At 39.2% G+C, this 12620-nt stretch overlaps 1 protein-coding gene across 1 annotated transcript; it reads right to left on the bottom strand.

Annotated features, from left to right (window-relative positions):
- Positions 1–1476: 1476 nt before the first annotated feature.
- Positions 1477–4595, bottom strand: si:dkey-243k1.3 (endonuclease domain-containing 1 protein-like). The gene is made up of 6 exons (XM_038694308.1): positions 4546–4595; positions 4296–4412; positions 4092–4192; positions 3760–3874; positions 3378–3534; positions 1477–2072 (listed from the first exon to the last, which is right to left on the bottom strand). The coding sequence occupies exons 2-6, from the start codon at positions 4371–4373 to the stop codon at positions 1681–1683; spliced, it is 843 nt and encodes a 280-aa protein (XP_038550236.1). The 5' UTR covers positions 4374–4412; positions 4546–4595; the 3' UTR covers positions 1477–1680.
- Between the last annotated feature and the right edge of the window lie 8025 nt (positions 4596–12620).

Genomic DNA, 12620 nt, shown 5'->3' with positions numbered 1-12620 from the left:
TTTTCTGCACCAATTTATGGAGGAAATATCTTTATTTATATGAAGGGAAACAAAATTAAGGTGACAGGTGACAAATCAAAATGGATGGATAATACAGTAATCAGCTTTTGGACAATACGCAGTTGTTTCTTCTATATTTAAGTTGCATTGCATGTTTTCTTATTGTGCCTTGTTTCATTTGTTATTTGACATTTCTTGTTGCTGTTGTTCAGAACATTTTTAACAAAAGCTTTCAAAAAGTGATTCTGACCTGTCCTCGGCTTCCCCAGTGTAAATGACACCTATCTGTCAATATTTTTAAATGTCCCACCCCATCCAGGCTGTGATTGGTTGGTTCACGACAAGTGACATTGACGAGCTACGTTCAGTACACAGCTGCTTGAAAGGTACCCGAGCTTCTCTTCTCCCTCGTCTCTCTCAGCCGACAGAGATTAGCAGGCAGGCGAGAACGGGAACGGGTGAGCGTCACGTAGCGCCCAGAGAACCAGATATGGAGAGGGCAGAGGAGAGTACGTGGGAGTAAAATGTCTCCCGTGTTACATTCAGTAACAGTCCCAGCTTGTTATTGATCCACGCAACAACAAAAAAAACACGGGTCTGATGCTTAAGTTAGTCTGTATTTATTTATTCTTTCGCCAAATCTTCTGTAACTACGGAATAGACCATCTGCTTCATGTTTACACTTGCACGCGCATGCCCAGTGCACCTGAACGGGTCCTAGCTGTGTGTTTTCAGTCTAATGTAGACGGAGATCAACTCCAAAAGCAGCGGAAACACTGGTTTGGACGGAAATCGTATTCGTTTCAATTCACCGTTTGTAAACTGAAACGGAGTAGTGTGGATGGGGCCTCAGAAAAACAGGCTTGGAGTAAAGTTCAGGACAGAAAGGCTCATGAAAGATGGATTCTTGGCAGTGATCCTATGCCTTGATACAAACAAGGCTTTATCAGGCTCTACATAATCACTACATGGAGGTACACACAATTTAAACACAGGGAGATCAAGTACAGTGAGCTTCCTCTACTAGGTCCATCCAGAGCATAGTTTATAAAGAAAAAATATGTTGGACCCCAGAAACAAACATAGCATACATTTTCTTTACTAGATCATTCCTACCAAATAAGCAAGAAGAGCAACTAGAAAATACTGAACAGTCAGCTGAACTTAAAGGAAACTACTTATTATTATTGAGATGAGGCAAGATTGGAAGTTTGGATATAGTTTGCTATATATTTTTGAGGACACTGCAAGATTAATAATGGGTGTGTATCTGTACACAATTTCCAATGGTGATCTGTGGCAATTAATAAATCAATTCTGCACAAGGTGAAATTTTGCCCCATATTTGTTTGAAGCACGTGGCCAGGAACTACACATTTTACCTTTTGTAGGTGTTTGCTGCCCACCTTTCCTAAGACTAACCTGTATGCTGCTGCTGATTAAAACTGCAGAGTGAAATAATGATGAAACAACTGCTAATGCTAATCCAGAAAATGTATTTATTTTATACAGATCTAAGGATTAATGATGAGCATGATATTAAAAATGAAAGAAAAACTTCTGCGCTGACAGAACTTCAGAGTGGAGAAGATTACTGTATTACCACATTTGAATCAATATAAAAAATGCATAATGTAACCTTAAATGCCTTATATATTTTTCATTGGACCTCTGTTATCTTTATGCCCTGCAGTTGTTGTAAAACAGCTCCGCTACTGGTTGATTTGAGAACTGCTGCAGGAATTTTCCCAGTTCTTCCAGTGAGACCTTCTCCACCCAGTTGTCCTCTGTGTTCCTCGCTGTGGCAGCACCACTCTGAATGGGTCTGCCGTTGTTGTCCACACAGCAGTAGGCATTCCACAGGTAGTCTGGGATGTTGACACGCTTCACGTTGTTTTTGACAATCCAGTTGTCTGCAGAGGGAATGGCACCAACCAGCACATAGGCCTTAGAGCACTTGTCCCGGAAAAGGTCAGTGAGCTGGGACTCGTGGATATTCCAGGCGTTCTGGTTCAGCTTAGGGTTCTGAGGAACCACATTGGTCAGGGTGAATGTGGCATTGCGGCTAGGGACTGTAAGAGAGAGGAATGAGAAAAAAAATGGTTGCCTACTTAACATAACCAGATCAGAGTGGTGGAACCATTTCATGCCGCTTTCTACTTCTACTAAATATTGTACTTTTTAATTTCACTAAATTTATTGGCAGCTGGGGTTAATACATACTTTACAAATTAATATGTGTTGTTAAAAATTAAACTACCTAACAGATAAAGTACAGCAGAAATGATCGGTAAATGAATCAATTAGTCAAATGACAGAAAATGAATTAATACTATTTCGATAATCATCAAAAAAAGAAAATTTTCATGTGAAACATGCCTCACAAATGTTAGGATTTGCTGTTTTTCCTTTTAATGATTTTATTAATGTTATGTAATATGTTTTGTTAATAATGTTGACATTTGGAATGTTGGTTGGACAAAACATGTATTGTGAAGGTGTCACTTTGAGTTCACTATTTCAGAATTTCACAAACCAAACAATCATTCAATTATTTAAGAAAATAATCAGCAGATTAATCCATGATGAAAATAATCATTAATTTAGCCTGATACAAAATTGTTCAAAATGAGCTCCACCTTAACCAACTACAGCAATAACAATTCTATTACATGGATGCATGACTAATAATAATATAATGTATTATATAATATTAATATAATATGATAATATAACATATACAGGGGACATTTTTCTGCATTGAGCACTTTTAAGTACATTTATTTATTATACTTTTTTAACTTTTTCAATGCACACCTTTACTTGCAACATAGTATTGTTACAGTGTGGTATAAGTACATTTACTTAAAATATAAGAAAAATATATTTAAAATATAATCTTAAAATATTTAGTGTATTCTGGTTAAGAATTACTTCGTGGAAATTAATTAATGTAATTATTGTGCACATTATCTCCCAAAATCAGTATATGAACTATAATGAGGAATATCAGCTGCAAAGGGCAGCGCTGCCATTTTACAGAAAAACTCTTATACAGTTTATAATTGACAAGACTGCATTGTAATTTGGTGGATATGTTGTGAGGTAATTGATTTGCTATCTTTACATCGGCAACAACAAACTAGCTTAAATGATAAGTATGTGAATTTGTATGAATGTCACATAGTAAAAGAATCCCTCCTTTTATTATGGATTGTAAGAGCATTAATATAAAGCAATAGCACAACACTTCTATCAGAGGTCCCAGAACAGGACTGTAAGCCACCCCTGGTGAACTCAACTGATGCCTTTGGCTGGTGGCTACTGCCACCTACTGACCTCACACCCAAAAATCACCCATGTTCACTCTCCACTACCTGCATGGTGTCCGTTGGGGTTGAGGTGACCACGGTCAAAGCCAGAGTGTGTGTAGTCCTCATTCAGAGCCTGTCTCTCTCCCAAGTAGACCCCAGGGTGGTCTTTCCCCAGCCAGTAGGCATCCTTCATCTCTGTTTGCCAGGACTTGTTTACCAGCTACAGGGCACAACATACAGAGGGTATCGCTGGGCAAAATGCAAGCACCTGTCCTCATATAGTTCCACATACTGAATGATATAAATCCATTAAGAACATGGTTTATTTTTTACAACCCAAACTCTACCAAAAGAAAAAAAATGACACAAAATTTGAAACGTATGCCATACATCCTGATGATTTTTACCAAGTTACTATAGATACACATGTTCAGTATAGACCAACCTGAGGCTCTACAAACCACCTTTTCTCCCTGCCACCTCCATTGCTGGGCTGGAAATGATATGCAGAGTAGACAGCAATACGATGGTTGGTGTCATATAGTGTGGCAAAGTGGTACCTAGTAGTGCAAAGATTAAGAACAGTGATTTAGAGATCAGAAGTGTTGGGTGGAAAATTGAAGCCTAAGAAACAGTTAGTGCTGGATAATAGTCGCAATAGTCAATTGAAAATGAATGGGAGAAAAAAGCAAGTAACCAAGCTACATCTAACTGGATACACTTATGAAGTTAGTATAAGTACAGAGTTCCAAATTCCACTTTTCATCCTTTCCCTACTTGTTGTTGAAGCGCTGACAGAGACGGGCGGCACCGGGTGTTGAAGCCCCCCACTCTGGCACCTTCTCTTTATAGAAGTACCTCATGCATTCTGGCACATCCTGGGACAAAACAACAAAATAACACAAGCTTCTTAGTAAACCACTTACACACACACACATTTAATGTTTAAAGTTTTTAATAATCTGGAATAGGGACGCAAACCTCAAAATGTTCCACAACATCTGCATGGACACAAAAGAGGAGCGAGAGAAGAACGCACAGAGTTACCAAGGTTTGCATCCTCGACCAAACCTCTGCTCTCAGGGATAACTGACTGCCCTGTAATTACATTGTTTTATTCAACAAGGCAGTGTATGGTATAAATACAACCAGTAAATATAAGTCGACTGCAACAGCTTAGGTCGATGTGAGAGGACCAGTTTGTTTGTACTATGTGTGTATTTCCACTCACCTGCTGGTGCACTTGTTTGCTGCCACAGTCCACCCTGGGCAGAAACTGGCTTTTATATCACCTTTCACCCTGTTTTTCCCTCATTCATCCGAACTTCTGTTAACACGTGATATTTGTGTGGGATGAGCTAGAATTTGGCCACCTCATAAGGTGTTGATGTGGAGTGAATAAGTAAAAATAGAACATTGATAAAGAAAATGTGAATTACTACACTACTAATGACTGATAAGTGCCAGTGGAATCTGTGAAAGATGTGAGATAACATCCTATTTATGTATCCTGAGGATAGTTTTATATGTTGTCACTATGACAGTATTTCATGTCATCCAAATATTGTACACTTACTGTACTGTACAATTTAAAGTACAGTACTTCTGTCTACTACTTTTTACTACTCCTGAATTTTTGGATACTTTTAGTTACATTACAGTTTCAGATTAATAACACAAAATATAATCACTAAATAAATTATGATATATTAGTATAGATACCGATACGATTATTGATTAGTTCATTGATCCCTGGAGGGCAGGATTCACAAGCTACCCAGCAGTATAAAGTAATAATAAAGTAACATTAAAGTGATGTACACATTGTGAGTTATTATCCAATAATATAATATACATGTTCTGAAAGATTTGTACTTCTAAGTATATATTCTGATGCTAATACTGTTAAATTGTAACAGAGTACTATATTTCTACTCTGTGGTATTGCTACTTTTCCTTAAGTTAAAGATCTGAGTACTTCTTCCACCACTGTGAATCCAGATAGTCCTGCCTAATACTATATGAAATTGAGCACATTTACATACTGACATAACAACTGTCAACTTCAAGAAGCTCTTGAAAACTCATCTCTTCTGAGACACTTCCTCTTATGACACCTCGAACTCCTAACCTCTAACATGCACTTCCGGTGCTCTTCTTCTTCTATCCCCTTACAATTATCTTGTATTGATTGCACTTTTTTGTTAACTCTTACTTCTTCCCCTAGGTATTTAGCCCATTGATGCGATATGTGCTATTAGTTCTTAGTAGTATTTATTGCTGCTCTTACTGGTGTGCATCAGAATCAGAATCAGAAGAAAGGAGCTTTAGTGCCAAGTAGTGTTTTACGCATACGAGGAATTTGCTGTGGTGATAAGGTGCTACACGTAGACTAACATACAGTCAACTTAAATAAATGTAGAAAGATATAAATATGGATTGGAAGAACAACGTTGCAGATATATACATGTGCATTATTCTGGGTCTGTGCCGTGCAGAAGTAACGCAAAGGAAGAGAATATTGTGTACATACAAATATATAAACTGAAAACATAAAAATATACAACAACAAATACAATCAACGATCAACAACAAATATGTGCAACGTGCCAGGTCTGTGCCCGACACGAGATGAAACAGTATTTACATGTGCAGAGACATTTGTATCGTTTGCAAGGGGGGGGTGTCAGTGGGGGACCCGGGACTTGTTAATGAGGCTAGTCGCAGACGGGAAGAAACTGTTTTTGTGGCGAGAGGTTTTGGTCCTGATGGACCGCAGCCTCCTGCTAGAGGGGAGAGTCTGAAAGAGTTTGTGTCCGGGGTGGGAGGAGTCAGCTGCAATCTGCAATCTTTCCTGCTCGCCTCAGAGTCTTTGAGGCATACAGGTCCAGAGGAGAAGAAAGATTGCAGCCAATCACCTTCTCTGCAGAGCGAAAGATGCGCTGCAGCCTGTTCTTGTCCCTGGCAGTGGCAGCAGCGTACCAGATGGTGATGGAGGAGGTGAGGATGTACTCAATGATGGCGGTGTAGAAGTGCACCATCATTGTTTTTGGCAGGCTGAACTTCTTCAGCTGCCGCAGGAAGTACATCCTCTGCTGGGCCTTCTTGGTGAGGGAGGTGACGCGTTCAGCTCCCACTTGAGGTCCTGGGAGATGATGGTGCCCAGGAAGCGGCAGGAGTCCATAGTGGTAACCGAGGAGTCACACAGGATGATGGGGGAGGGTGGGGCTGTGCTCTTCCTGAAGTCCACGACCATCTCCACTGTCTTCAGAGCGTTGAGCTCCAGACTGTTCTGGCTGCACCAGGTCACCAGATGGTTGATCTCCCACCTGTAGGTGGACTCGTCCCCACCTGAGATGAGCCCAATGAGGGTGGTGTCGTCCGCAAACTTCAGGAGCTTGACAGACTGGTGACTGGAGGTGCAGCTGTTGGTGTACAGGGAGAAGAGAAGGGGGGAAAGAACGCAGCCTTGAGGGGATCCGGTGCTGATGGTCCTGGAATCAGAGACATGTTTTCCCAGCTTCACGTGCTGCTTCCTGTCCGTCAGGAAGTCAGTGACCCACCTGCAGGTGGAGTCAGGCACATTCAGCTGGGAGAGCTTGTCCTGCAGCAGGGCCGGGATAATGGTGTTAAAAGCAGAGCTGAAATCCACAAACAGGATCCTGGCGTAGGTTCCTGGGGAGTCCAGGTGCTGGAGAATGTAGTGAAGGGCCATGTTTACTGCATCATCTACAGACCTGTTGGCTCTGTAGGCGAACTGCAGGGGGGTCCAGGAGTGGGTCTGTAATGGATTTTAGGTGTGAACACAAGGCGTTCAAAAGACTTCATAACCACAGAGGTCAGGGTGACGGGTCTGTAGTCGTTTAGTCCAGTGGTCCTTTGTTTCTTGGGGACAGGGATGATGGTGGATAGTGCTGCTCTTACTGGTGTGTTGTCAGTTGTAGATCTCGTGCTGTATTTGATGCTTTGTTGATGCTTGCGTGGTGTATAACATATGTGCATTTGATGCATAACAGTTTAACATAGCACTGTAGCAGCTGGATAGAGGATTAGTGACCTTTTAAGGGGAGAGCAGAGGTCAGTGGTTATGTGGAGACTCAGACCCTTTTATGGTGTCTAACAGATGCCTACACAAATCCTATAGAACTGTGCCCTTATATGGATTGGTGCCTTAGTTTGCAGACTCAAACCCTTATATGGTATCTAACAGATACCTAAACATGTCCTATATAAGCTATGTTTGGGTGTATGTTGTTTCTCAAATGTAAGTCACTTTGGATAAAAGCGTCTGCCAAATGAGTAAATGTAATGTAATGAGTAAATGTCTATTTTTAGCTACTGTTTTATTCTTTGGACGAGATCATTTTACAAAGTTACTGCAAGTCAGACAGTTCGACTCAGTGTATTTATTTATATAGCACCAGCTCATAACAAAAGTTATCTCATTGCACGCTTCATAGAGCAGACCACACTCTTTGTAATATAATTTGCAGTGACCCAATTCCCAACATGAGTGAGCGCTTGGTGGAAAGGAACCTCGAGCAGAACCTAGACTCAGGAAGTTTCCTAGCAGTCTAGGCCTATAGCATCATAAATTCCATAGATTCGGGTACAAAGAGTTCCCATCCCATTTCCACATGAAAAGTATTAAGTAGTTCCTTATCTGTTCCCTTCCCCTTTGACTCAGTTTTCAGTTGCCCTAACTATAAGCTTTATCAAAGAGGAATGCCTTAAGCCTATTCTTAAATGTGGAGATAGTTTCTAGCACCCAAACCCAAACTGGGACCTGATTACACAGGAGAGGAGCCTGATAGCTGAAGGCACTGGCTGATGGCTTGATAAGAAAGAATTGCAATAATCCGGCCTAAAAGTAACAAATGCATGGATTACTTTTTCCACATCATTTTGAGACAAGGTGAGCCTGATTTTTGCAATACTGCCTGGAAGTTTTTTTTAAATGTGGGAATTAAAGGACATGTCTGAATCAAAGATAACTCTGAGATTCCTTACAGTGAGACTGGAGGCCAGGGCAATGCCATCTAGAGTAACTATATCTTGGGATTTGGGAGCCAAGTACAATAACTTCAGTTTTGAGTTTAACATCAGAAAATTGCAGGTCATCCAGGAAGTTACAGCTGTATGGTGATGGTGGAATGAGACATTTATTGCTAAATGGGTGTTTCACTGCACTTGCCTAGTCACTGCATTAACTCATTGAGTCATTATTACTGTAATGGGTTCTACCACAATACCACAAACAACTCTGATGTTCATTCCTGTTATTTGATATGAAGATCACCTCCTGGAATATTTACAACATGTGCATTTGGCAGATTTACTCACGTTCTCTTGCAGTCAGCTTTAGTTAGGTAACAACAAGATATGTGTTCAAGTGTGGTTTTTCCCACGATCACAGTACAGGCTATGCACGAACCTCACATGTGGACTCACTTAACACAAAACTACTCTAAATTAACTCCTGAATGAGTTGTTTAACTTATCCCATGTGCCCAGAGAGGCCATGAGATCAGGTTCATCAGTATTCCTGGTAGCTGAGGATACATCAGCACATCAGCTTGCTTGCTCTTATGGAGTCTTCCCAAAATGTTTTCGGCTATCATGCCTTCATCAGGATGGTGTCTGAGGTCGTTTTTTGAAACCAACTTTTCAAAATATTCTTTATCAAATACAATCTTTCATTTTAAGTCGTCAATTAATTAAAAGACTGAATGTCAAACTTTTTCAATACAAAACACCAAATTTTGTACAGTTTCAACCTTATTTAAAAAAAACACACAATATAATTAAATCTCTTGATATTCACAGATAACCCTACTAATTTCAAACTCTGTCAGGTTGACCTTAACAAATCCATCCTTTAACAAAATTTCCCATTGTTCCTCAGAAAATTATCTTCTTTGAGAACAAATGTGGACAAAAATGATTTCAAGTGTAACATTTTAATTAAAAAATCGAACACCTCCATCTTATAGAGAAACCTCTCTAAATTGAAACCTTTATTTGACAGAGGTAGCATTTCAATTTCTGTATGTAAGAATAGAGACTGATTCATTTTTTCAATGAAATGTGCTGCAACTGGATTTTTTAATCGTATTATGTTCTGCCATTCTGTATTTGAGTTCTCTTCATTGGTGTAATGTAACTAAGTACAAATACTCAAGTACACACTGGAGGTACTTACTCCACTACATTTAGTTAGTTACTTCACAGATTAAGTCCAGGGTGTACCCCGCCTCACCGATGTCAGCTGGGATTGGCTCCAGCCCCCCGCGACCCTGTACGCAGGATAAGCGGTTGGCGATGGATGGATGGAGAGAAATGTCTTGAAAAAGCAACTGTGGTGCCTGTGGTATTCGGAGCATTGAGCGCTGTGACCCCCAGACTGGGAGAGTGGCACCAGCAGATTCCAGGTACAACTTTTGTCTCTGTCCAGAAGAGTGCAGTCCTAGTCCTAACAGCTAAGATACTACACAGAACCCTGAAACTCCCAGGCCTCTGGTAGAGGACCCCAGTTTGAGGATGACAGATACCACACCACGAGGGGTGAGAGGGGGATCCATTTATGTTTATATAAATAATTTAAGTCATTTAAAAATAATACATTTCATGTTTCCAGCTTCTCAAAAAAAACATCGTAAAGGTGTCACTTTGGGATTTGGGTAATTGTAATGCCATTTCTTGCTATTTTCAGAATTTTTACAAACCAAACCAAACAATCTTGCAGCACTACACAAAATAGCTAACAACTAGCTCTACCTCAACCAATCAGTAAAATACTGCTTACAAGATGACTAATAATAATCTAATGATATAATAATAGGTTAACAGTCACAGGGGCCATTTTGCAATGAGTAATTTTACTTTTGATACTTTTACTGAAGCAATATTTTCAAAGAGGGACGTTTACTTGTAATGGAGTACTTTGGAGTACGCATAAAAGATCTGAATACTTCCTCTGCCACTGATTCTCTTGATGCTTTTCCACACGGACATGTTAACAAATAGATGACACATGTTGTGGACAGCTAATCCAAATTATGTTACATACAAGCCCCACATTTAGAACTACAATGTCCATGTCCAGATAATTACTGTTTGTGAATATGTCTGTTTTTTGGGGGGCCTATTAAGATATTCAACTTCAACATCTTCATAACTCCAGCAACACTTGTAATATAAAGAAAAGCCATTGAGACATGACCACCATGACACAGTAAATGCGGTTACTACTGTTGCCTGGTTCTGCCTGAATTTGCAAAGTATGCTCCCAAAATTAGAAGCCACATATAATTGGAGCTAGTTTATGGATTTTACACTGTGACTGAACCTAAATACTCAAAATAGGTTAATCTGACAATGGGTTTCCCTACAGGCATCAATAATTTTTTAAACATAATTTATAAAGTTATTGACAGTCAGTGCTTAAAATCTTTGAAGATAAAAAGTGTCCCACTGAAGGTTGAATAATGTTGAACTGGAATAAAACGACAGAGGCTGGGGGTGCCAGAGAAAATACAGAGGACATTAGGGATAAGATAAAGAGAGTGAGGCTTTATTTAATCAGCCTTGTATTTTCCCATTACTCTGCTGACGTTCATTTTTCACATAAACCAAACAGTGTAAATCTCACAGTACATGACTGCAAGACAGTAAACGGCAGTATGCAATGTTGTAACCGCGTGTTTGCTCAGGGTAATTGCCCTATTATTAAAGGAAACAAATTAACATAGCCATTAATGATCCATACTATTTTGCTGGCTATCTAAGTTCAGATGTAAGTAGTATAAACACCCAGAGAGGGAAGATACAGCAACCAAACTCAAGTACTCAGGTCAAAAAATGGGACAGAACCCAAAGCATTTGATGAAGACTATAGGAAAAAATGAGCATTGCATTTTTTATTTTTGTATGGCATATTTTTGTCCTGCAATTGCACTGGGCTTTTAAATATTTCTTAATTTATTTAGATTATCTTGTCAAAGTGAATCATGGATTTGTCTCTCCTTGTATCTGATTGATCTAACCAATGTTGCACAGGTAAAGTAGGTATTACTTGTATTTGTGTTGTGAATGAGACAGATGTTGTTGCTGAAGTCTGCCTCTAGGTTGCAGTGTTGAATTGTGATTTCAAGTTCATCTTTGAAGTCTGTTTCTTCTTTTGAACACTATTGCATTGCAGAATATTCAAGTGTTCATCTACCTGCAAAATACAAACTGATGATCCAATCATTGATAGGCTTAGTTATCAACACTCAAAACAAGTCAATTACAGTTTTGTCTCAATAGACGGCTTCAAAGCCACAAAACACCTTCAAAGTGAGGATTGTAGCAGATAATCATTAAAGGTGACACTCTGAATGACAAGAGAATGTATTGAACCGCCTCTATGATGGATTTCAGTTACGTTTTTTATGTTTTTGATTTGGCCCAAGAGTTAATTTGAGTGGACTGCATCTTAAATTGACATGAATAGTGCTTTGTCGCTTAAAAAGATCACAGGGAGCTGGGTTCCCCAGACACAGATTAAGTCTAATCCTTGACTCAAAAGCATCCTTGGTCGCCGTCTTTCTATGAGATGTAAGTCGGTGTGGCTCAACAGGAGAACTGCATGTGTGAGTGACTATAGACTATTTAAAGATTGTTAATTGGCACTCATGAGCAATATTCTGAACCTGTTGTGGTCCAGGAAACCACATGCTTTGCTTAAAATTGATCCTGGTCACTTGATTGATTAGCTAGTTAGACTTAATCAACCAATTTGTTATTTGGGCTCTCTGCTTAAATGGATCCAATGTGTATAATGAAGATTATTGTTATTGGGTGATGTTAAGCATTTTAATTTATTGCTGACGAGGACAAAAGCATTAAAGCTTAATTTGTTATTTAAATTAACACTAATGTTCAGTTTGGGGTTCTTTTGCTAATTTAATAAGAATTGCTTAGAAATATTGTTTTGAACTGATTATGTGTTTCAGAAGTCAGTTACAGAAAGTGATGTGTTTGGGGTCTCAGAGACCTTGGCTGTAAAACCTTGTTTAATATAATAGATTTTCATACATATACATACAATATATCTGTAGCTTTTGTTGACAGTACTTTTTACAGAATACTACCCTCCCAAATCCCAAATACAGTGAGTCTTGGATTTCTGTTATGGGAGTTTTATAACACATTGTTTGACCTCTATAAGTCATATGTCAGGCAACAAAATGTACATTTCCATGCCTCTTCTGCAAGCAAAAGAAATGTATATTTCTTTATATAACATAAAAAATGAAACAATTC

Source organism: Micropterus salmoides, unplaced genomic scaffold (assembly GCF_014851395.1).
Source record: "Micropterus salmoides isolate LMB-PRFRI ecotype aquatic unplaced genomic scaffold, ASM1485139v1 Ms_hic_scaffold_3, whole genome shotgun sequence".
In the NCBI taxonomy this organism is placed as follows: domain Eukaryota; kingdom Metazoa; phylum Chordata; class Actinopteri; order Centrarchiformes; family Centrarchidae; genus Micropterus; species Micropterus salmoides.
The sequence above is the reverse complement of the archived record's forward strand: the minus strand, read 5'-3'. Positions and strand labels throughout refer to the sequence as shown.

Excerpts from the sequence above, each read along its gene's own strand:
- si:dkey-243k1.3 (XM_038694308.1), bottom strand. The coding sequence starts at position 4,373 with ATGCAAACCTTGGTAACTCTGTGCGTTCTTCTCTCGCTCCTCTTTTGT. Across the intron at positions 3,535-3,759 it reads GGTGGTTTGTAGAGCCTCAG|CTGGTAAACAAGTCCTGGCA; the intron begins GTTGGTCTATAC and ends TGTGCCCTGTAG. Across the intron at positions 2,073-3,377 it reads CCCCAACGGACACCATGCAG|TCCCTAGCCGCAATGCCACA; the intron begins GTAGTGGAGAGT and ends TCTCTCTTACAG.